This window comes from Pygoscelis adeliae, unplaced genomic scaffold (genome assembly GCF_000699105.1).
Source record: "Pygoscelis adeliae isolate BGI_AS28 unplaced genomic scaffold, ASM69910v1 Scaffold308, whole genome shotgun sequence".
Classification (NCBI taxonomy): domain Eukaryota; kingdom Metazoa; phylum Chordata; class Aves; order Sphenisciformes; family Spheniscidae; genus Pygoscelis; species Pygoscelis adeliae.
Genome location: NW_008825306.1, coordinates 3,189,140 through 3,212,719, shown reverse-complemented (window position 1 = coordinate 3,212,719; position 23,580 = coordinate 3,189,140). Strand labels below are relative to the sequence as shown.

At 40.6% G+C, this 23,580-nt stretch overlaps 1 protein-coding gene across 1 annotated transcript in view; it reads left to right on the top strand.

The window, feature by feature from the left end:
* The window catches only part of PTPN14 (protein tyrosine phosphatase, non-receptor type 14), a 118,274-nt gene that overhangs the window by 28,389 nt on the left and 66,305 nt on the right, over positions 1–23,580 (top strand). The window contains exon 2 of the mRNA XM_009330194.1: positions 15,802–16,127. Within this exon, the coding sequence (XP_009328469.1) occupies positions 15,954–16,127 (174 nt within the window). The 5' untranslated portion in view covers positions 15,802–15,953. The remainder of the gene's footprint in view (positions 1–15,801; positions 16,128–23,580) is intronic.

The window sequence follows — 23,580 nt, the reverse complement described above, 5'->3', positions numbered from 1 at the left end:
GAGTTGATAGGAATATGCTAATGTGAACTTATTTTCATGGAGAGGTATAATTGCTCTCTCCTGCTCTCTGAATAATAACCCACATAAATGGATTAGCCTGACTCTTGAAAATGGGTAATGAGTAGTTATATTGGACTTCTGTACTGAAGGAGCTAAAAGATAAATTAGGCTTGAGGTGGTTTCTACCTTTGGTTTTGATCGGTGGTGTAAGTCCCAGATTTTTGTGCTTTTTTTTGTTTAGAACACAAGTTAGACGAGTTAGAGTTGCTTTTTACTAGCTCTCTACAAAAAAAAAAAAAGTAGATGAGCTTTGGCTGCAGTGGGAAAAAAGTGCAGCCTGACTCGGCAAAGGAGTTTAAGAGAAGGGTCTGGTCTTTTATGTATGTTACATGGGATTCATGCCACCCGCGGTTTTACTTCTTCAGAACACTTTTGAAACTTGTACAAATAGGCTAACAACTGAAAAGTTTTTTACCCTTTCTATCTGCACTGAAGAAATGTTTTCTCTGTGTTTTTTGCTTATCTTTGCCAACCTTTTTTTCCCCTCCCCACTCTCTCTCTACTTTATGCCAAAGTGATGTTTTTTTTCCCCTCTGCAAACTAAATACTTGCTCTAACTTTAAAAAAAAAAAAAAAATTTGGTGTTTTTTTTTTTTTTCCCTCCTGTAAGGCTGAATACTTTCATACCTCATGGTAGGGAGAGGGTGCTATTTGAGTCTTACTAGCAGGCAAAACATTGTTTAGCCCAGTGACCTGAAGAAGGATCCTGCAATATGAACTTGGTCTTGTGGGTCTACTAATTTATTATCATTTCAGTTGTGAAAACATGGTAGAAGATTTTGTGCTGCGCTTGTCACTGTTAGAAGACGTGTATCTGCCAGTGCATACATCCTACTGCCGGTGAAGTGATTGGTTTACTTGAGTAAGGAAGGATTTTGAAATTCGTCTGTCATGAGAAGCTGGTGTCAGGACACTACGTCTCCCAAGCTGGCACACACTTGCTCCAGTAAGAACTGAAGATACCTGTCACTTTTAAGAGTTTAATTCACTGCCGGTTATTTATGGTGCAGCTGGGTTACTGCTTTTGATAGCCGTGAACAGCTAACGCTGTGTCTTGCAGGAGCTGATTGTTCAGATGGGATAATGTGGTTAGAAAGAGGAACAAATCCTTTCATAGCATGGCGTTTAATGGTCCCCAGTGACACCTTATTTGGAAATTAATGACAATTGGTTTCCTCTACCAGAACACCTGATGGAGTAGGAGGATCACAACAAGAAAGAGGGTTCTTGGACTGTCTCTTAGATTTTTCTTTCTGTGACCTTTTGGGATTCCCTGTCAGTCCTCTATCTGTGAGGGTTTGTTGTTTGGTTTGGGTTGGGGTTTTTTGTTTGTTTTTTACCTATTAGCTTTTCTTCAAAACTACACTTTTTACCCCCTCACTCTTTCTTGATATAATTGTAATGTTTATGCTTGGATATTTTGCAGTATTCTTTTTCCAATTGAATTCTAGGCTCTGTGTTTCTAATAGTTTCATATTATTTTTGGCATAAACTGTAGTAGTAAGGGCCAGCTATATTTTACTCTGACAAGTTTATATATCAAAGTTTAGAAAAAAAGACTGAAAAAATGTAGCAGCTTGATTTTGGGGTATGTAATCAATGGTTGCCAATGAAAATTGATGTTATGAAATCCCATAAGGATATTGACCGTATTCCATCAAATATTCTTGGCTTGTGACTGAAGAGAAACACAAAGGTATACGAGTAGTCATTTAAGCACATTTCATGTTTCTTGCTTCCAGAAGCTTTATAAAAATAGCTGGGTACAATAACAATAAATTCATTATTCTTACAAGGATATCCTGAATTTGACATGCCAGTATATGACTTTGAACTTAAAAATGGAGGTTGTTTTGAATATAGCCCTTCAGAAGGATTCTCCTATTTATGCTATGTGAATGCCTGCGTTATATTTAGGCACTGAAAATACTTTTGGACTGTGTCCTGTATTCTGCAGTGGGGGGGAGTGGCTGGGGAAGATAGGAGCTGTGCTTTCTTTCACGAGGATACTTAAAACTCCTTTCCAGTGATCCTGTTCCCTCTTAGGGAGTAAAGGCTGAACTCTGCTGCCTCCAGTCTCCCTCCCACAAGAGCAGGTTATAAACCTGCCTTACGCTGAGGTGCGGGCGAGTGGTTTGTTCTGCAAACGTAGCCTTTATTTAGCTGGAAGTGAATACTTCAATTCTGTCGTAATTAGGCTGAGTACCTTTCCAAACCAAAGCAAGGCAACGTCACTTCCTCATGATGTCTACCATGTGGTGGGCTTGATTTCTTCTTTTTTTCTTCTTAAGTAGTTCCAGTGTGAACTTGGAAATGGAGAACTGAAGGTCTTGAGTCAAATTTTGTATTGTCATTATTCTATCAGTATCAAGAGGGAAGAGCAGAGCTGGTGCTATCTCTGAGCTGAATCGCACTTCACAGGGATTGTCAACAAATTGTGGGAGTCTCTCATTCCTTACTCTGCATGGTCTTTTTAACGGCTTTATCTGTCGCTTCATCCCTGGCATTACTTCTGTAAATAATTACCCCATGACCCTTTGGTCTTTAGTAACTCTTTCAAAAGCAGAGCTAATCATTTTAGAAAAAAGGCGAACTGGTTAATTCTTGGCAAGTTTGTCTCGGAGCCTTGTCTCTGCAAATGGAAATGATGAACTTCTGCAGTAATAAACAGCTCGGGTGGAATTGCAGCGCGCTGGCCGCTTGGTGGGGAGCGCTTCTCTTTTTTTTTTCCACTGACACTGTTGCCTTGTATGCGGTAGATGCTGCTGTAAGACAGCATCAGGTGTGGTTTTGTCTCCTCTGTTTTTTTAATCACACACAGCAACTTACAATTCCGTGATAATAAGAATTTGTGTTACCACAGACTTGTCTTTGTGGTAGGTTGAATAAAATGCACACCGGTATCACAGTTGGTCTGCAGTTGGATTTCTGTTCAACCTGTTGCCATTCAGCACTGGTTCTAGAAAGGCTGTGGTTGGAGACATGTCTCCCATGCTGTGTAGGTACAGGTTAATTGATTTCACGGGAGTGGTGGCCACACTTAACAGCACTTCAGTAGGCATGAGTGTCTTCACAGCTGCGAAGGACAGATTTTACTTTCTTTTGTTTAATGTGACCGGTACATCCATATGGCATTGCCTACTTCTGCAGTAGAACTGGGGATTATGAAATTTAATTTCCTTTTCTTCAAAGTGGATGTAAATGTAAGGTTTCTTGCTGTCGATCTTGAAGCTTGTGGGCTTGCTGTGCTGAATCATTTAGGTCCTTTAAGACTGAGTGTGATCTGTTGTCCATGTTCACATTAAGCTGCAGAGGAATGTGAATATCAGGCTTCAAGTTGAAGAAACGAGATGCTTCCAGCTTGCTAACCAGAGACAGAATTACAGGAAGGGCTGTACCATGTGGGCTTTCTCCACTCATTTTATTTTTGTTCCTTGTTTCTTCTCTTGCTTCTCCCTGCATTCCAGTTAATGCTGAGTGTAAATGTTAGAGATACCTCGTCTCCTTAGATTTCTGCAAGTCCAATTAAGTGATACCAAACAAGAGGACATGATACATACAGAGAGATTGTTTAACCATATTTTATTTTACTCCACCACCTTCTGTTCTGGTGTTTAGGTCTTGTACTTATAAATAAGACAATAAACTTACATAATCTATATATATTATTTTTCTTTGATCGCATTCAGTAGCACTTCAATGGCCACTACAATGGATCAAAGGCCTATTTGTGCCAGCTTGGTATGCATGTGCAACAAATACACCTACCTGTGGTCACATGGAAGATGTTCTGATTTTGTGCAAGTTCTGTTTAGATCTAGGTTTCTTTCATAAATTGTGCAACTTAAATTTGGAGTAACCTTACTGTTTTTCATATGAGAACTAAAAGTCAGACTAACGTTTCTGTTTTAAATCTGAATTGCTTGCAAAGAACAGAAAAATAAGAAAATGTTAATGTTAGATGTTAATGTTTGTCTCTCTCCATTTTAATATACAAAGTCTATTTTGTGAGCTAGGGAGGGTCACAAGCTTACAAGTCAGTTTTGGCCTTTGCTGCTCCAGTTGTATGCTAGAACGTTAACATAAAAGTGGATTAATTTGAGCAAGGAATAAAGCTGTTTTATTTTAAAGAAGAATTTCTTTTCAGCTCATGACCGAGTAAAAGTTTCTGCAAAGCATTTCTTCCCTCTGAAGTGTTACAAAGCAACTACCTTCTCTAATAGGGTCAGTTAGTAAGAATCAGGCTTTAATCTCATTAAAAGCTGATAACCTCAAGTATGATTCCAAATAAAGCTGTCATCATACTGTCATCATGGTATTTTGTCCACACTTATGGGGAAGGTAGTAAAGCATTTACTGAAGCACTATTGTGAAAGCTGAGCAAAGAATGGCATGCCACAGTTTTTAGAATTTATTACAGTGGTTTTGTGTATAAAGCTGCAACTTGTATTTTACACTCCAAAAACTAATACAGTTTTACTAGCCTTCAGTGCAAAGCTGTCCTCTTTAGTAGAATTAATTACAAATAATACGTTAGAGGAAATAAGCAGCCAATCAAAACGTATCTATTATAGTGCTGTTGTAACTAAAAAAGAAAAATTACACTTTTGTACAATGAAACAATATGGGATTACAGTTTGTACAATTCCTTCCTCTGTCAATGCAATTAGCAGCACTTATTGGAATGCTGCGGAAGTAAATTCATAATTTTTCTCCCAAGCTCCTTTGAAAGCTTTTGAAAAACATACTAGTACTGAAGGATTCGTATTGATGGCTTGAGTGGTATTTGAGGTGTAAGAGTTTCCCTGTTAAATATTATTAGAAAAAAACCATGACATCTGTTGTTAATAATATCTCAGTTCCTATGTGCTATCCAGCTCCGTGATAACCAGGTAATTGTTTTCAAATCTTGTTTATCAATACGATCTGCAACAGAGATGAAGGAAGAACACAGAGGGCTGCTCACAGAGAGGGGTCCTTTTGTAGCCTTGTAATTCTGAGACACCGGTCAAAGAAGTCAGTCTCTTCAAAGAAGGTCCCCCCTACCCCCCCCTTTAGCCATAAATCTTACTTCTAAGTATTTTGACTGTTTCAGGCTAGTGTTTAAGCCCACACAGTGGGCACTGGAAAATAATCCTTTAATACAGAAAGAAAAGTACCATTAGCTCATTTCCGGCAGCTATTCTGTATTTTAGATGAGGTGTTTTGCTGTCGAAACAAATGCAGTTATTCATAGACTGTGGCTGCGTGATTTACATCAAGGCCTATATTCAGTAAAGATAACAGATTTACTTTCTTCATGCATGTGCCCACAATATAATCCTCCTTTGACAGAACTTGAAGGAATTTTTTCAGCCTTTTGTAGCATCGATGTTTTAATGCATTAACTAGTGGAGAGGCTTTTTTCCATGCAAGTTCAAAAGTTCATGTTATGATCTTGTATGAAATATCTACTTACGTAATTAAATGTGCCCAGTTGTGGGTTAGGATGTACAGTGTGTGTGCTTTTTTAATTTTATTTTTCCTCTCTCTCTCTCCCTCTCCTCCCTTTCTCCTCCACCCCATCACACTTGGCTCTCGTTGCTCATCTGCAGCCATGCTTCCTCCATTGCATTATCCCGGTTCATTATCTAATACGTGAATGGGATTAATTGAGTGTCTCTTGGGAAGCAGACCATTGCTCCGAATGTCAAGAAACTGGACAAAGTTTTATTCTTACTGTAAGCCTGCAGGTATGGGTCTTGCTACACTTGGTGCCAGTCTGCTACTGACATCCGTGGGGGCAGCACTGGATCTCCTTCCCGTAAGGAAAAGGGCAGGTTTGCAGTTTGGAGGGGCCACCACACTGTTCACATTTGATCTGTTGCAAGTTGAGTGGTTCTTGCTGATCTTTCCTCTCTCCCCCAGTTGTACATGCGATTCTTTGGGTTTTACAAGACAGATTTTTTTAAAGAAAACATTTTCTTTCCTAGTGGGCCAAGGAATCCCAACATGTTGGAACCTCCTTACATTAAATAAGTAACTTTTTGACTTTTGCAGTCTTTAGAGTTAGAGGTAGTGTGATGCACTTTGGAAATCTGTAGTTATAACCCAAATTTTCCCAGTTTCTGTTCATTTGAAAGACTTTATGTTTTCCAAATATATATATTAAAGGAAGCGAAGGAGAACAGGAGGTACATAAGCGTGACCACTGTTTGAGTAGAAATTGTAGAAGCTCAGTTGTATAAGCCGTATTAAAATCAGAAGAAAGGCAGGAGCAGAAACATCACACCTTTATTAAGTGCATAGGACCATGTTTTGCCAGGGTAACACACCTTCCCGGCAGGGTCTCGGCTGAGAGCAGCATTGTGTGAACGCAGCTAGGCAGCTTCCAGTCTTCATCTGACACCAGAGTGGTGGTACTCGTGTAACGAGCTGCAGGCAGATCTTGCAGTCTTACAAGCATTGTGGCTATTTGCTTCTTAATCCCCAAGTGCTCTCTTGTCACTGTCCCGTTGCAAAATCCCAATACAGAAGTGAAACTGCAGCCAGCTCTTGAAAATAGGTATTTTTTTCATTAAAGTGGGATAGGTGGTTTGAACTTTTTTGCCTTTATTTTTAACAAACTTTTTATTGCATCATTTGAAATTATAGAGCAACTGGCACCAGTTTGTGCTAGCGTATGTTTAACTAGTGTGAATGTACTGGGGTGTATAATTTTACTCCCTATCTGATTCAATTACTTGCCTCTAATAGAGTTATTGCTTCTGCTCTTCATATTATCCTGTGTTTAGAACTTTTATTTGCAGTTTTACTCATGTCTTTGTAACATGAGAGAATAATGAAAACGCGCTGTAAGAAGTTTTTCTGTGGTTTTTACTAAGCATATCCTTCACTGTTTTTATAATGGTTTTGCACGCCTATCAGTCACGTTTAGCAGGAAATGTAATCTCCTATAGTCACTATAGCTCCAGCGAGCCTGAAGGAGTTGAAAACCTTTCACAAAGGTGACTAACTGGAAGAAAAAGTAAATGGTTCTGATACTATGTTGCTACTGATTGTAGCCAGTGGGGTAAATTAGGGACAGAAAGTGAAGAATTGTATCAAATCTTCTGAGAGGTTTTAAGACAGTTGGCTATAATTGATTTTAAATAGTTGACCCTTACAATAACGGTTAGGTTTTCCTGATCTTTGATTGCTAGGAAGTGGTTTAGTAAAAATTTAGGGTGCAGGACCTTGTGCCTTTGGTGCCTTTTCTGAAGAGTGGCACTTAGAGAACAGGTGTAGTACCAGGTCTGAAAGAAGGATGTGCCGAAATACCAAAATGCTGGTCTCATTTCTCTTCTTCTGAATGGTTTGTCCATGTATAAAACATTCTGAGTTTGCAGTATTAACGCCTCTTATGGACATTCAATTACAGAATAAATTGCTTTCTTTTGGGGAAAAAAAAATTAGTGCACTTTGAATCAACTGGCTATTTTGGAGAAAGTAATTTTTATTCTAATGTAGCTTTGCCATACAGGAAGAATGGGAATGTGTTCTGGGGAGTTCCCTTGCCTGCTGAGACCAGGAGCCTTCCTTGGGCTGTAATTTCACAAACTGCTCAGCTGACCTGGCCAACTGCTGTCAGTTAAGGCAGAATTGCTCTTATTCTTCCTTCTCTGAGCTGCGTGGTTCTGCTCTCTTCCCTGCACCAGGTGAGCTACGCATACTGGGCTCCAACTGTGAGCTATTTAAACTCACTAACGAAGCTGAAGAGAATCCTGTTCTTCTACTAAGTTAGGGAGGTGAAGTGGCTCAACCAGGAGGAGGTCCCAGCAGATTTCTAGAGCTGGCATAAGACAAGCTGTAGCAATGTGCTCTGGAATTAAGGGGCAGGGGGGAAAGCAGGACCTCTCGCCCGTTCCTGGCAGTAGTGAGCGCTTAGGTGAGCCTGCCTCACATACAAAACTGCATCCTTGGACAGGTGCCATCCAGGCACCGGTCACTCTTGGCTGTGTCTAATTTGAGGTCTTGCAATAACATAGCCAAGGTGTGAGAAGGTTGTAAATGGTTAGCTGCTGCACCCTAAACCCTGCCATGGCAGAGAGGTGGAGCTGCTGCAGACACTTGGCATGGACAGACAGGCAGCACTTCCTACTTAGGAAAGGAAACTACTGGGGTCTGGCGTTTTGGTTTGTTTTGTTTTTTTAACTTTAGAGCACAAAGTTCTACAAAGTGTACAGGTGAGTGGTAAAAACTCCAGCTTCGTCACTGATATTCTTGTGGATTAAAACTGATCACAGTGGCAATCCAAGCGTCATTTTGGGTGTGTTACTTTATGCAGATGTTACTCCTAACTTGAATGCTTACACTAATTCAAAAAGAGTCCTTCATCAGTAGTTGCATTATAAAGACCTGTTGGATTGATGAGGGTATTCTGGAGCGATGAGTAAGGAAGTAATGGATAAGGCGCTAATTTTCAGTTTGGGAAGTTCACATTGTTTCTGTGATAGAGACTGTTTGCAGACGCCGACTTAGTGAGATCCACAAAAATACTTGGTACTTGTGCACCTTGATGCAGAAGAGTAATTAGGTGTCTGCCTGATAGGTTTGTGTCCACGAAACTCCATAAAACTGTTCTGTGGATGCACAAGAAAGGTGTTTTTACACAAAAAGAGGGGTGCTTTAGCAGGGGAGGAGGGGATAACAAAGGGTGCACCTACTAACATTTATGCACTTCAGAGTCAGTGTGTACGAACTCACTGTTGTATTGCAACAAAAGAGAAGAAAGAAAGGGTAGAATTTTAACTGGTCCCAATTGGAGTGATTCTTTTGACTTTATTTAAACCTCTAGGCGTTTTGTTTGGACTACTGAAAGCAGAGTCTGACCCAAGTTGGATAGAGTGAAAACGCATGACAACTTAGATACAAAAAATCTGTTACAGCAAAGATGGATCTGATGGAAAATGGAAATTTTCCTGGAAAGGGAAAGTTGTGGTGGAATTGGGAAAGTAGAAATGCTAACTTGAGATGATTTTTGATCTTTGGCCGCTGTGTATTGGTGTCTGATGATGCACAGTAGTAGGAATAGTAGCAGTTGTCTTATGTTTTGAATGTCCTAGAGTCCTTGGCATCTGTTCATGCACGCAGGTATGGGACCTCTAGATGCTTAGAAACCTTGAAAGTTCTGCATAGGATATTGTAATATTTATAAAAATGAAGTGAAAGTACAATTTTACTCTTTTTCCAGAATGTAGAGGTGAGAATGTTACTGGTTTTATTACTGTTTGGATTATGGTAATACTTAAATCTCCCCAAGAATTTTTAAAGATTTAAATGGCTGGGGATGAGGTCCACGTCTTGCCAGGGACTGCATAAACAAGCAGTTGAAAACAGTGGCTTTGCAGCAGAAGGCTTGTATTATATAAGGGTTAAAAACCGCTTTCATCTGTCCAGAGATGAATTTGACTCCTGAGACTTTATCGGGCTTGATGGGAATTCCACTCATAACTGGGTGGGATAGAGACACCTTGTAATGTACAGGAATACTCCTTGCCATGCTCCACCTGCATGAGGAGCAATCAAGGGAGAGAAAGCTATTTCACGGGGAGAGATTTCCTCCTCTAGACAGAACTCAACTAGATGGAGACGGATTGTGCCAGACATCGTGTCTCTCATACGCTGTTATTTTTATTCTTCCCTAAAACTGTAGGCTTGCGCACCACTTGCAGCTTACATCAAATGCTGCGGTCTCGTGCCCAGCCCAGGGTTACATACTTCTGTTAGGTGTGCTGCTGCTCCTGCAGTGCTAGGAATGCTGGAGGGGTGCCACGCACTGTTGGTAAATACAGGCTGCAGTTTGACAGTAATTGCTTTCTTCCTGGAGTTCCAGAAATTATGTACAAAAGCAAACGAAGTGAGAGAAAGCATTCTGCTTTAAGTGCATGTCATATCAGATGCTATTTTTTTTTTTTTTACGCTCCTTTGAATGTGGTACAGTTAAATATATGAAGTCTGTAACAGAGGAGCAAGTTACATACTTGGAAATGTCCTGAGAGTTATCTTGGCCTTAATTATTTATAAGCCCTTCTTCTCTCCTGGCCCTTAAATAAATTTAAGGAAGCAGGAGAATGCCCTGTGACTGGAGCAGTGCCCTTCACCACACAAAGCAGCTTCTGCTGCATGGCCTCTTCCTCATGAAACAACTAGCGGCTTCCCTTGCTCCCTTCAGTCTGTCTTTCAAAACTACGAACAAAAAAATCTGGCCAGCCCCAGCTGACTTTGGGAGAACCAAGGAGGAATTTTTTGTATTTCTGGCTTCTTCTGGTTTTAGGTTTGGAAAAGATGTAAGATACTCATTTATTTGCTTTTTGTGTTCCAGTGGTTTGACATAGTTTCACTGTAATGTCTCATAAAGAAAAAAATTACTGTTTTGGAAACGCACAAATTTTTATCTGCATCAGGTAATTTAAACCCCTCAGGAGATTTTTATACTTTGTACAGAAACTAACCAAGTTTTCTTAAAAATCAGAAGCAATTCTAAGTTACATATCGCAGTGTAAATCTGACCTAGTTCTTCATGCAGGACTGGCCAGTGAAGAAGGCTGGTTGCTAATAGGTAGTGTTACTGCTTGGGGTCATGATAAGCCTTTTTCTCCCTAAACCACTACAGCTGTGCCATCTGTGGCCTGAAGGTGTTTCAGTTTGGTGCCCAGCGTTGTGCTTGGAAGATATTCTTGGTTATATGAGATACGTGGTTTTTGCTACCTCTGTGTATGTGAATAACAGTATTCTGTTGCTGAACGATGGGGGCGTGGTACCTCTTGAAACCTCTTTTGTACAGGGAAGGATTCCTTGCGAGAACGCTCAGTGATTTCTACTCTCTCCCCTTGCAAGATGCAGCGGTGTTGTGGGGGAATCAAACACGGTTAGAGAGATCATACATCCATATCTGCTGCCTTTGCACGGACAACATGCTGGCAGGGCTTCTGCATGTAGTGTCGAGTGAGAGTAAGTAAGCATGCCTTGAGCTGGGACTTACACGGCTTATATCAGGCTCCATCTTTAAGCTGCTTTCTAGTGAAAGCTGTTAAGAGAACTTATGTTGTGCTTGGAATGAGATCACGGATTAAAGGTTTAGTTTTATTCTGTGTCAAATCTGTTTTCATTCTTTATCCTCTTTTGCCATCTTCAGTCTTCCCTGTGTTCCCCACAGCCATTGACTTTATCCGTATGGCTTTTTAAAGTAAATAACATAAGAAATAGGATTCCAATGTCTATGATAGCAAAGGCCTTGGCTCATTGTTCAGGTTTTTTTCCTGTTTTGGTTTACTAAAACAGGAGAATATTAAACTTCACCAAGAATCCACTAAGACATGGTATCTCTTCATCTTTGTACTGATGAAACTGCTTTTTCAAAAGCCTGTTTTAATTTTATGTTTTGTACACAATGTTTGTCATCAAACTGTTTCAGGTGAGATAATTTGCAGAATGAAATTTAGCTGGCAAATGAGCATGTGCTCAAAAGAGTTAAAGGTTTAAAATGCAGTCAGAGCACCATGCTGGCCTGGTCCTGCACCTGGAAATTATGTTGGGTGTGGGGACCCTGAGTGTGCCTGTATGCCTTAATGGCCCTGGCCAGCCTCACCTGTGGCTTCCACCCCATCCTCTGCCCACAGGTCTGGGACCTCCAGTTCAGATCAGCCCGGGGCTGTCAGTCCCTGACTGAGCTCTGTGGTTGGTGGTCTCCAGCCCGGTCTCCTGCTGCCCCAAATGGGGCTCCCTGGCCGCCCCCCGGACCTGGTTCAACCCTGGCCATGCCTGGTGCTGTCGATGGACCCGTTTCTCCGCTTGTCTGGCTCGTCTCCTGAAGGACTGTGCTGCAGTGGGGTGAGGACAGTGCCCTGCTGGGGTCACCCTCAGCTCCCAGCTCATCCCCTCTCACGGGGCAGCCCTGTTCCTGCTGCTCCCTGGCAATGCCTGTGCTTTTTGTACCGTGCTGTCATCAGCGCACACCTCTCTAAGCGTTACAAATGTCTTGGTCTCTCAGACTGTTACTTTCTGAGATACTTGAGAGTTTTAGTGCCAGGCTTTTGGTTTTAGAGGGATCTTATTTCAACTTCTGATTCTGAGGTTTTACTTTAGAATCGGTATTCATATCGGGTATTAGTGATGGCTCACTTATAGATGAGTGGTTAGATGGGCAGGTAAATTGTTTGTGCTTCTGCAAAGCCTTTTTTTTTTTTTTTTTTTGTAGTTGTGGTTTCTGGGACATGGTTGGGGGACACTGGGTTTTGTGTTTTATATGCCTACAAAGTATGTACTTTGAACGAAGGGAATTTCTATTTAGCAGAATGTTTGAATTCCCAAGCTTATGCTCCTACTAAAAACCTTGTTTAGTTCGGCACACTTGTTAGAGTAAGCTTAACTCACAGAGAGCAATTGATACATAAATTTGAAGTGTGACGGTGGGAAGGGGAAGAAAGAATCTGAAATAACCAAAACATGGAACAAAAAGAAAAAAAGGAAAAATACCCAAGGTTCATAAAGAGCTCAGTCTAGTTTCTTTCCAGAAAAAAAAATCCTTAAATAGAAGATGTCAGTTTAAAAGATGTCACATCTGTCTCTCTCACACCTGAAATATTCTTAAAAGAAATCCTTTTTTAAAAGCAGAATGAGTTCATGGTTATCTGATGAGCTTTTTATAGGCTTGCTTTAGTTTCATTTGTTTTGTTTTAATTGTAGTGAAAGTGTCAGTTTGAGGAGGGGAGTGTTGTGAATGCCTGCATCGTTTGGTTTACTTGGTTAGGGACATTGCTGCTCCTTGGCAACCCTTTAACAGGGAAAGGAGATCCTGTAATGAAATAATCCTTCATTTGGAAGACCAAAACCCTTCTATCTCCAGTCTTCTGCTTTTTTTAGTTGTCTACAAAATAACTGTGAATAAAAATGGATGCTCCTAATGCTTTTAAGATTATACAAACATAAAGAAGCTACATACCCTGTTTGCTTTAGGAACCTGTAAGCAACCAGGGCCTTTGAGATCTTATTTAGGAAGCTTACCAGAAGCTTTCTGAGTGTCAACTTAACAGAAAGCCCAAGTGGAAAGTTGGTCAAACATCCAGAAGTTGTATAAACAGAAAAGTTAGACATGTGCATTGAATTGAGGATTAATAGTTGTTACAGGCTGGACCTATCTGAGCTGGTTTAAACTGTTCCAGTCTCACCATGCCAATTCATTCTTTAATTGGAAACTAATTTAAGTGTGACATTTCATGTGACAGAGCTGTCATCGGGCATTCATGTATATTTAAGTGAAATGAAAAAGTAACTGAAACCCTGTTACACAAAGTGCATCCAGTAAACCATTTGTATGTCTGTGTCTTTAGAAAACAGTGCTGGCTGATTGATTGCTCTCAGTGGAATTGAGGAAAAACTCCTTTTATTTTACTGCTTCTTGAAAAATGGAGGAAATATTTGCCTTGTTTACCTGAGCATATAACTTAGAGCAATTGATTCCCAATCCATGTTGACATTTCCGTTTTACAGGAATTGGTGGGTTTATCCCAGAGTAGCATGTTTGCACGCAAGTCTTCTGGGATGGCTTATCCTGTGATAGCTGTAGTGTTCAATGTGCTCGGTGAGCAAGGCCAATCACTTTTTTTTTTTTACTAACACTGATTTAATCTTTAGGCTACTATTAACTATACAATTACTGTACAGAGGATGGCTCATGTTCTGTGAGGAAACGTGTGCAACTAACAGTAATGCAAGATAAGATTTTCTTTTTAAAACTCTCCATGTGTCCGACTTAGAATAATCTGCAAAGCCAGAGACTGAACAAAAATGCTGTTCTTGATAAGATGTAGTCTTCCACACCCTTCCTTCTTTGTAATTTCCTTCCATTCTTCCCACTTTTCAACTTCGTGCTGTAGTTTTGGATAGGTTGGTAGGCAAGGTAAGTGCCAAATCGTTGGCTAGGGGTTAAAGCACTAGCCTGGCCTGTGTGTTTTAGTACATAGATCTGCTGCCATTCTCCTGAGTGATGTTGGACAAGCTGGCTAATGTTTGTTTCGATTCCTCTTCTGTGAGTCATGGGTAACACGTCCCTGCCTCATCAGATTGTTGTGGGGATGAATTCATGTGTCTTTGATGGCTTCTGATGTTACAGTGATGCAAGGTATAACAGCTCTCTCGTGCAATCATGTGACAATAACACATTATGTCTGTACCCACGAAAGTTAGAAATGGGAGATTAAACTACAGCAGCTAATTTGATAGGTTTGTTTGCACTTCAGTCAAATAGCACGTGCCCCTTCTCAAAGTCTCTAGGCTTTTCTCTGGTAAAGCTAGTAGACTGTTAGGGTAGTCGCACACCTAAACAGTGAAAGGTTGCTTGTGGTTTTCTGTTTGTGTGGGGTTTTTTTGTTTTGTGTTGCTTAATAAATGCCAAGATTTACTGGCTTTGGAAAATGCACTTTATCAAATATGTGATAGTTATGTTTCTAGTGTAATGATAATCATTGTAGTCAATCAGTCTGCTTCTAATAATTTCCATAGCAACTACTTTCAGTAAAAAGTGAAAATAACTGATTCATGCAGTCCTATGCCAAATGATACATGTGAGCAATGTACTATCTGTTTGAAATGTCACATCCAGCTAAATGATGCATACTCTGCTGGCAATGCTTTCCGTTGCTTCTGTTAAGAAGCAAGAAAATGGGAGCTAGTTTTTGTTTGCAGTACTATTTGTTAAGAGAAATGGACTTTTAAATGCCAGTGTTGGTGTCCCTCCACCTCTTTCTCCAGAATATTCAAACAAAACCAGGAAGGCTTGGTAGCAAGTAATTTGCTTTTTATTTCATTCCTCTCTGCATGTGGAAAGTGACATTTTGAAGCTGGTTATGCCAGTGCAAATGCTTTGTTTGGTTTAGCTTGAACCTGCTCCTAACTAAACTTTTTTTTTTTAAAAAAAAGAAGTGGATCTCGCAGATGAGGATCATAGCTTCTTAAATGTCATTATTTCTGTATCTCTAGTTCTTCTGTCTACTCTGTATTTTGGCTTAACAGTTGCATGTGTCCCTGGTAAATTTTTAGGAGTAGTAATTAGAAACAACATCTCGAATATGTGTTCTCATCCTCCCACTCGGTTTTATCCTGGTCTCTGACAGCTGCTCCTGTAGTTACTCATTCCACCTGAAAGGAAGCAAAATGTCAGGGATTGCCTCAGAGGAGCCTTCTCTGAAACGGCTTGGATGCTTCTTGCCTTTCACATGCATACCTTAGGTTTGATTTTTCAGAGGTGCTGAGCGCCTGCATTTCCTGCTGTTGACTGAAGCCAGCCTTTCTTCTTTCAAAATCGCACCTCTTTTAAATGCCTCTATTCCTTAGCTTTTTCAGCTAGCTTTCAAAGCTGGCCTGAGGGCACCAAAACTTAACTTGAAGATTATGTTATAGACCCCTGTGGTGGGGGTAATGGTGGGAGAGTTAGCACCTCTGGATGTGTGCCCTGTAGAGTTGCTGTTTGTACTGAGCTTCTCCAAGAATGGCTTTGCAATTAAATCCCTACTTTAAATTCAGCGCTAAAATAGAATTTTGAAAGATTTGTTGTATAAGGTGTTCTTTTGGGAGATGTAGTAAGTGCCTGCCAGTCCTGCGTGTGGAGGTTTTTATTTATGGTTTTAAATGTGACTCTTTTCCTTTAAGGTTTTTTCTTTTCCACTGATCTTTAGGAACATCTTATTTCACACTTAACTCTACTTATTTGTATGTATTTTGCAGGAGTCCCTTGAAACTCACCCTGGGAATGGACAGCTACCTCCATTTCTGGAGGAGAGTAGTGCCAAGCAAAGAAGCCTTCAAGGCAAGTCAACAAGTGTGCTGATAACTCTCGGAAGAGTGCAGGGAAGGGGCGACCTTCCAGGCCAACAGCCATGCCTTTCGGGCTGAAACTGCGACGGACCAGACGCTACAACGTCTTGAGCAAGAACTGCTTTGTGACAAGGATCCGTCTGCTGGACAGCAATGTGATCGAGTGTACCCTCTCCGTGGAGAGCACGGGGCAGGAGTGCTTGGAAGCTGTCGCTCAGAGGCTGGAATTACGTGAGGTAAGAGTAACCCAGGAAAGACCATCTGTCACTGTATAGTTTGACACATTTTTAGCTCAGGCAGTCTGTTCGTCTGAATCATGTTATCCTCAGAGCTGGCCAGATACGATCGGCAGCTGGAGCTTGGACAAACATATTCTGGTTGCACGAAAACTGAAGGCAGAACGGCACTCGGGGTTTTGTGCTGTTGCTCATTCATCATAGCTTTGAGAGCTCTTTGTAATACGAAGATGAGGTTTCTTCTTTTCTTGGAAAGCAATGGGTGTTACTCTCTGAACTGGGATGCCAAGGGCCAAGTTACAATAACTTTTATCTGAATGTAACCCTGGTTTCACCAACACTGCTGGTTGAATTACGCCAGTGGGAAGGAGACCACTGGCTTTTAAATATCCACCTTCATATAAATATATTGTTGTTACTAACACACTGAAGGAGGCAACAGTTGTGTTACTAGCAGGGGCAACTAGTAACAGTTTGCCCACCACCACAGGTGGTGGTTTTTTTCTTCCCTTTGTTTAACTGAAATATTTTACACCTGAAACTCTGAAAGGCTTCGTTTTACATTCCCAATGCTTCTGAAAAAGCTGAAGAAACCCAGACTTACTTTATTAAAGACTGAAATCCTTTATTTTCTACTTCTTGCTATCGAGTTCAGTGTTTATTTTAAGTGTTGAGGCTTTTTTAGAAATCTCTCTCCAACGTGCATGGCACAAATGAGCTGTCTTTTCTTACTTACCTTCTGTGGACTCCTTACGTGTATCCTGCATGCTTCTAGACTTTTGCAAATCACAGTTGAAAACCATTGCCTGGAAATTGCTGCATTTTATCATCTGACTGTCCTGGCTGATGCTTTCTGTAAGCACAGCTGAGAAATCTAATAATCTTGCAGTGTCTTATATTTGTTGGTCCATGGCCCTTTGTAATGGTGGCAACTGGAAGGTAGCATACAAATAACTAGTGCAGATGAAAACTAAACAAAAACTCCTTTTTGTACATCAGTCATTGATAAAGAATGAGAGAAGAGTCTCTGTCTGTGGGTACAGAATAGGCAGGAGAATGTGCAGGCAGGAATAGGGCAGAGTGTCAGAATATTGCATAGTGATTTTTCATACTTAGGGGTTTTTTTCCATGTGGATTTTAGTAGAATCATCTTCCCCCTCCCCTTCTAGAGACGAGGATTTCCCAGTAATTACTTTTTTCTTTTTTTTTTTTTTCCCTTTCTGTTGGTGATGCTTTAGGGTGTCCTTACAGAGAGGTTGGGTCCTTCCCTTTCCTTCCAGTGCAGAAAGGAGTGAAATGAATAAAGTGATTCTCGTCGTATTCCTTGTGGGCTTATCTAGTTGGTGCAGCAGAAGTCTGGGGCCTAATGATTCTCTCTGGAGGTCCACCTGCATTTGCGAACAATAGCTCTGTCAGCGGGTTAGCATTCTTTTCCACAAAGCATTTTGTGATTTCAGAACATGTTTTGTTCCACTTTGGAACAAAGCCTGAAGTTTCAAAATTTTCCAGGGAAAAGAGATTGGACAGTAGAGTGGCAAAGGAAGTTGTTTTGGTCAGTGTTCAATTTCATGGGGGTTTTCTATTGCTTTGGTTTTTTTAATTTTCAAAATTATTTGTCATGCAAAAAGAAATATGTCGGTGCAAAAAGTTTGTGTTTCAAGATAAAAAATATTTTAACAACACAGAAGAGAATGCTTTGATGTTGTTGAAACACTTTCCCCTTCTTTCATCACCCTCCCCACTTTTTTCCTAAACAAAGTTTTTGCAACGTTGAACCAATTTTGTAAAGTTCGGCTTTCAACAGTACAGTATTTTTTGACAGACCTTGGGTTTGGGTTTGTTTGTTTGTTTTTTTTCTTAATCTCTTTTTCTGATTGATTCTGGTAGTGTCCATTGCTGCTTTAAATGTTTAGGAGAGAAGTGCTGACCCCTTTCAACTCCGAGAGGGTCTCCCTATATCCTCTTCTGCTCCTTTCATGAGGAATAATTGGAGCTAGCAAGCTTGGAGGTGCCTGGTGCTGGGCACTGTCCTTCCCCTCAGACCCAAAATTCAGTTCTTCTTCTGCCCCTCTAGTCTTCCTGCCATGGTTGGGAAACAAGGCTGATGCAGTCATTTGGTGACTCTCCCCTTCTCTCTGGGCTTACCATCATTTTTTAACTCTCTGGCCAATCAAATTCTACAGAAGAGTCAAAAATACTTTGACAAAGCTCAAATTTCTACAAGATTTGTGCAACTGGATAGCTGAGTAGAGGAGAGAAACCCATTAAGTGTACCAAGGAGAAAATCCTTGCAAGTGTCCATATTGGAGAGAGACTTTTTAAATTCCACAAATGCAGCAAAAACTTCAGCTGGAATATGCCTTTTCTTAGAAATCCTGATCAGCAAACTATGATGTACAAGTAAGGAAGAAACTAGACTTCATTAAATCCCATGCTCACAAAACAGTACTAAAATCCTGTTTGTCTCCTCCATGCAGTCTCAGGTAAGAATATGTGTTCTCTTAAAAGTAAAGATCAATTTTTGTTTGGTACTTTAGTTTGGTCTTATGTTCAAGTAAATGCCAGGTGTACCCCAACTTTTACCTTCGTGTTAGGAATACATCCGTGTTTCACTCAAGCCGATTTCTTAGAAAACCCCCCCCCCCCCCCCCCCCCCCCCCCCCCCTTGAAAGTAAAACTGTTTGAGATTACTGTATGTATTGTTGTGAAGGACTGTCAATCATTATACCACACATGACTGAAAAAAACAGTATCTAATGGATTATGCATATTTCTGTTTGATCTCTGGGGAATGCAACTCCTTCCCTGACTGAGTCAGGGTTCAGGAATAGGTCAGTAGAAAGTGTAGCCATGTAACTACTGTAAAATCTGGTTTTATCCTTTTCAGCAAAGCTCTTGACAAAGCATCAGGTCTTCTAGTTGAACAGTTACTGGTTCCAATAAAATTAGCTCTTATGTCAGCATTATGTAAAAAGTAAAGACGAGAAGAGGGGAGGAAGTTTTTTTTACAAGGTCGGAAACGTTATTTTACAATCTTGTATGTATGTGCGCAGATTACAAAAAGGCTTTTTTTTCCCAATATAATGGCATTTTTCCCTTCTAAGTGAACCTGCTTGAAATAGCAGAGTAATCTGTACAAATCTGTTGTGAGACTTCATGTCTCCTTTTTGTTCTCCTTAATTCACTTTATAAAATGATAAGAAGTTTAAAGATGGAATGTTCTGACATATTGTAAGGTGGTGGTGGTGGTGAGACAAGAAGGTCCTTTCCAACCAAAATTATTCTTCCGAGCTGAATTTCACAATGGTACCTCCAGCACTACGACACCGCGAAACCCAAACCAAAGCAGGAGGATGCCGGGCTGAGCACTGCAGGCGGATGCTGACCACTGTCCACGGGTGGCCAAACATGACTGAAAACCTATATTCAGCAGCCAGGTTGCCTTGAAGTTTGGCTTGGTTTGACTTGTCTTGCCAGTGAAGCTGGGATGGGGTTCAGGCTGTGCTTGGACAAAAGACCTTCTAGGAACAATTGGCTGACGTAAATGGTGCCTCCCCCTCTGTGCGAGTGCCCCGGGGTAGCAGGATTTAATGCTTTTTGCCCGGAGGAGCTGGAACTCTGCCTCTTTCTCAAGGATAAATATTTAGTTGGCCGCTTCACCAAATGCTTTAATAAACACCGAGCCTGTGTCGTTGGATCCTTTTGAATGAGATTTCCTGGTTTACTAAGTGTCTGTTGTCTCCTGTGGTTGATAATTCTACTCTTTTTGCCCGACATAAAGGCAGGGGTAGTTCTGGACTTGAGAGAATAGCTCAGTCCAAGTCCAAAATGAATATGTTGCCTCCTGAACTGGCAGCTATAATGTTGTCTTTCTTAAGACTTCTCAGCACAGGTTTTGTGTATGCAGTTTTCTTTTCTGACTCACTATATTTGGAGGATTGCCTTTTCACATTGTGTTGTTGGGGCGTGCAGGTGCTCTGGTTCTTGTCTGCTGCTTTAGCAGAGGACCACAGTTCCTGGAGGAGTGTAAGCCAGTTTCCCTTTACCACGTATGAAGTCATGTGTGATAGGTAAGACAAATTTTAAAACCTTGAGAGAAAATTAATGTAAACTCTTTTCTGACAGAGCTTTTTGTGTATTTGCAGATTAGACAGACCAAAAGCACTAGCAACTGAAGCTCTTCGTCTGCAGAATGGATGTGTGTGCATACATTTAGTGTTACGAAAAGCTTTCCTTCAGTGTGTATCACTAGTCTGTCAGCTGTGGCTGGAAGAAGGATTTTTTGGGGGGGGGGGGGTTGAGAAGTGAAAGCTTCAGTCACTTTCTTTGCCACTTTGACTGCTGATGTACCTTCTAGAGCAGCCCGTGTTACTTCAGAGCCTGCCAGGTATAGGTGTAGGTATTTATTCCATGAAAACTGGAGTGAAGTCAGTGGTTCACTTTGTACAGATAGACAAACAGACCAGCTTTTGGAATCAGCCTAGTTTTAAATCAGCTGCTTAAAGAGGAAAAGATCCCATTTTTAAGTCCCCTTACCTAGGTTGTGGGGTGTCTGTACTGTAAAAATGTTTTGTGGGCTGGAGTGTATCGCAACACATGACTCAGATTCTGTAAGGCCTTCTGGACAGTCATATGCCTGGTCGTAGCATGCTGAACTTGATGGTCCAGCCTTTTCCAGTCTCATGTTCCTCTGTTCCTGTTTGGAATTGTTAATGTTCCTAGGGGAGAGAGTCTCCTCAGGCATTCGCAGTGTGGCTATGGAAGTCCTTCCCCACTGTGGGTTGTTAAAAAATGCTAATGTTTTCAAGAAGTAAAGTTCCTGGTGACAGGAAGCTGATACTAGATAACTGTGTTGGTTGTCTCTCCAAAGTACATGCATTTGTGACTTGAACTCTGCTCTGCAGTCCCTGTGCTTCATCTGCAATTGCTCGATCTCTCCAGGCTGCTTTCCAGGAAAACAGTCGTCTTTTAGTTGTGTGAGATGCATGCTGCCGTGGTTGATCCGCTGTATCTGCTGTAGTCTAGAAGCTTAAACGCTGCATTCCCTTCACTTCTTATTCCTTCAGGATTCTGGATTTGGTACTTGAAGAGCCTTTCTACTGTAGCAAATCTAAAATTTGTTGTCCCCCTGCCCCCACTCAAAGGGGAGGGACTGTGCTCTTTTGAGCTATTTAATTGCAATACCCTTAATCCCTTGAATAATTCTTTTAGACCTCTGACTTCAAATCATCTTAGTTGCTAGATGTTTTATAAGTGCTTGACACTGCAAATGTGGGTCCTAGGTGATGTGAATGTTTACTTTTTAAAGTAATATGGAAGATCTGTTCTCGCAGCTCTGCACTGTTTCTTGCTGAGGATGAGCTGCCCTGCAGTGGTTTTCAGGAGTTTGTGCATTAAAGGATTTCCCTTATGAGGTGGTAAAATCACTGTGGGTTTTTTCTGCCTTCACATGAATTCCTTTCCTTTGCTGTCTCCACTGTCCCTCCCACATTTATTTTAATCTACTTACTATCATGGTGAGCTCATCAGAAAGAACTTTTTATCCAGTGATGACTACAGAGGGAGAGTAGACGTGTATCAGTGAATTGGTTCGTTTTGTTTTAAGTTTATCCTATGGGAGATGCCGACTTCTTGATTTATTTGTGCCCTGGATTGATTTATTGAAGATAGCCTTAAATTCTAGAAGGAAATACTACATTGATTGTCTTCAAAAAAGAACTAGCTTGCTTCACTGTACCAAACTGAGCTTAAAGAGAAAGGACTGAGCAGTGTTCAAGCTATACTGCAGGTTTGTCAGGCTTAATTGAGGAATCAAGTTGAATTAATTATCACCTTAGTTAAATGCTAGTCTGGATGTTCTCCAAAGTTGAAAATATGTACGTAATGAGACCCTAAAGTAAATACACCTGCGCTCCAGTTCAGAGTTTTTGCATATGATTCTCTCTTGCATGCCCTCAGCTATAAAACAGTTGGAGCAGTGTTGCCCTTGCTGGCTTGTTGCAATTTCTAAGCATTTTAATTTTTCAATATTGCATTAGTTGCCCTGGTGTTGTATGCGAAGTCGTGGTACATGCAATGGTTTTTAGAGAAGTATCCTTACCAAAGTGAAACAGGCTGCTGATGGTGGCTTTTACAAAGTGTAATGGTTGCAATTTTTCTGCTACTTTTGAGAACTTTTTATTTAAAAGCATGAACATCTGGGAAATCCAGTTGGTGAAATCTTGATGGATGACTTATAGGCCAAACTTTTTGAATGTATTAAAAGTAATTTCAAATGAAAGTTTTATAAAATAGCAAAAAGGGGTTTTTCTATTCTCTGTCTCAAGTATCTTTATTTAAAATGTGGTGCTATGTATAAAGGATTGTGACTGCCTGTGTAAGGATTGTTGTCCAGGTAGGTTAAGCTATAACAACAAAATAAGTATTTTATTTGTTTTAGGGATAATCTAATCTACTGGAAACTACTGGAAAGTTTTCGTTGAATAGGGAGTCAGTTGGATTAAACACCAAGAAAGTTTATTGAAATAAAATGAGAGAAATATGCATAAACAGTAATGATCCCACTTTCAGATCCTAAATCTGCTTGGTGTCCACAAAAGTTCCTCTCTCAGTTTCTGTTTCATTCGTTCCAGTGTTAGTACAGAGTGGTATTTTATACTGAAGGCATTGCTGGAAATACTGAAGAAAAAGATGTTGATACAAACTTCACAGTTAGGGCTACAGTCAGATTTCCAGGTAACTGATGAATTAGTTCCTTTGCTAAACGTGAACACTTTTTTTTCTCCTTTTCTTCAGATCTGTCGTCGTAGTACTTGCTGTTAATTATAGTATGCATTTGCCTGCAGTAGTAGATCAGTGTGTTTAATATAGTGGTTTAAGGGCTTTTCGATAGCCAGTCCATCATGAAGGATTCTACTCCTTCAGCTGCTTATTACCAATTTGTAGTATTTGAAGCTCTAGTTCTGAACACTGTTCCTTGTTAATTACTCTCCACCAGCAACAGTCCCATGTGGCTTATACAGGAGGTACTACAGCCACTGAGATTTACACAGGATAGGAAATAGCTGGGGTTTTCAACCTGGTATTTCTGTAAGAGCCTAGAGTAAACAACTTAAGTGTGTGATGCACATTTTAAGTGTAATACTTGTCCATCGTAAAACCTTATGAGTGCATTAAAAAAAAAGTAAACATGTTCTGTATTGGGTAAATGGTTCTGGTATTGGTAGATATATTTTGACATATGCCTGTGGGTTTGCATTCTTTTTTATAGTTGGAAGAGTCCTTGTCCTTTGCCTGCAGTGGACCTGATCCAGTGTCATGAAGCCTTCGTGCTTTGATTCAGGCTTAGTGTTTGCTGTCTGTTCACAAGGCACAGGTGTAAAAGAAAACAAAGACTCAGACGCTTTCTGTAAATCATTTATGTCACCTGTGCCATAATGTCAGACAGAGCTCT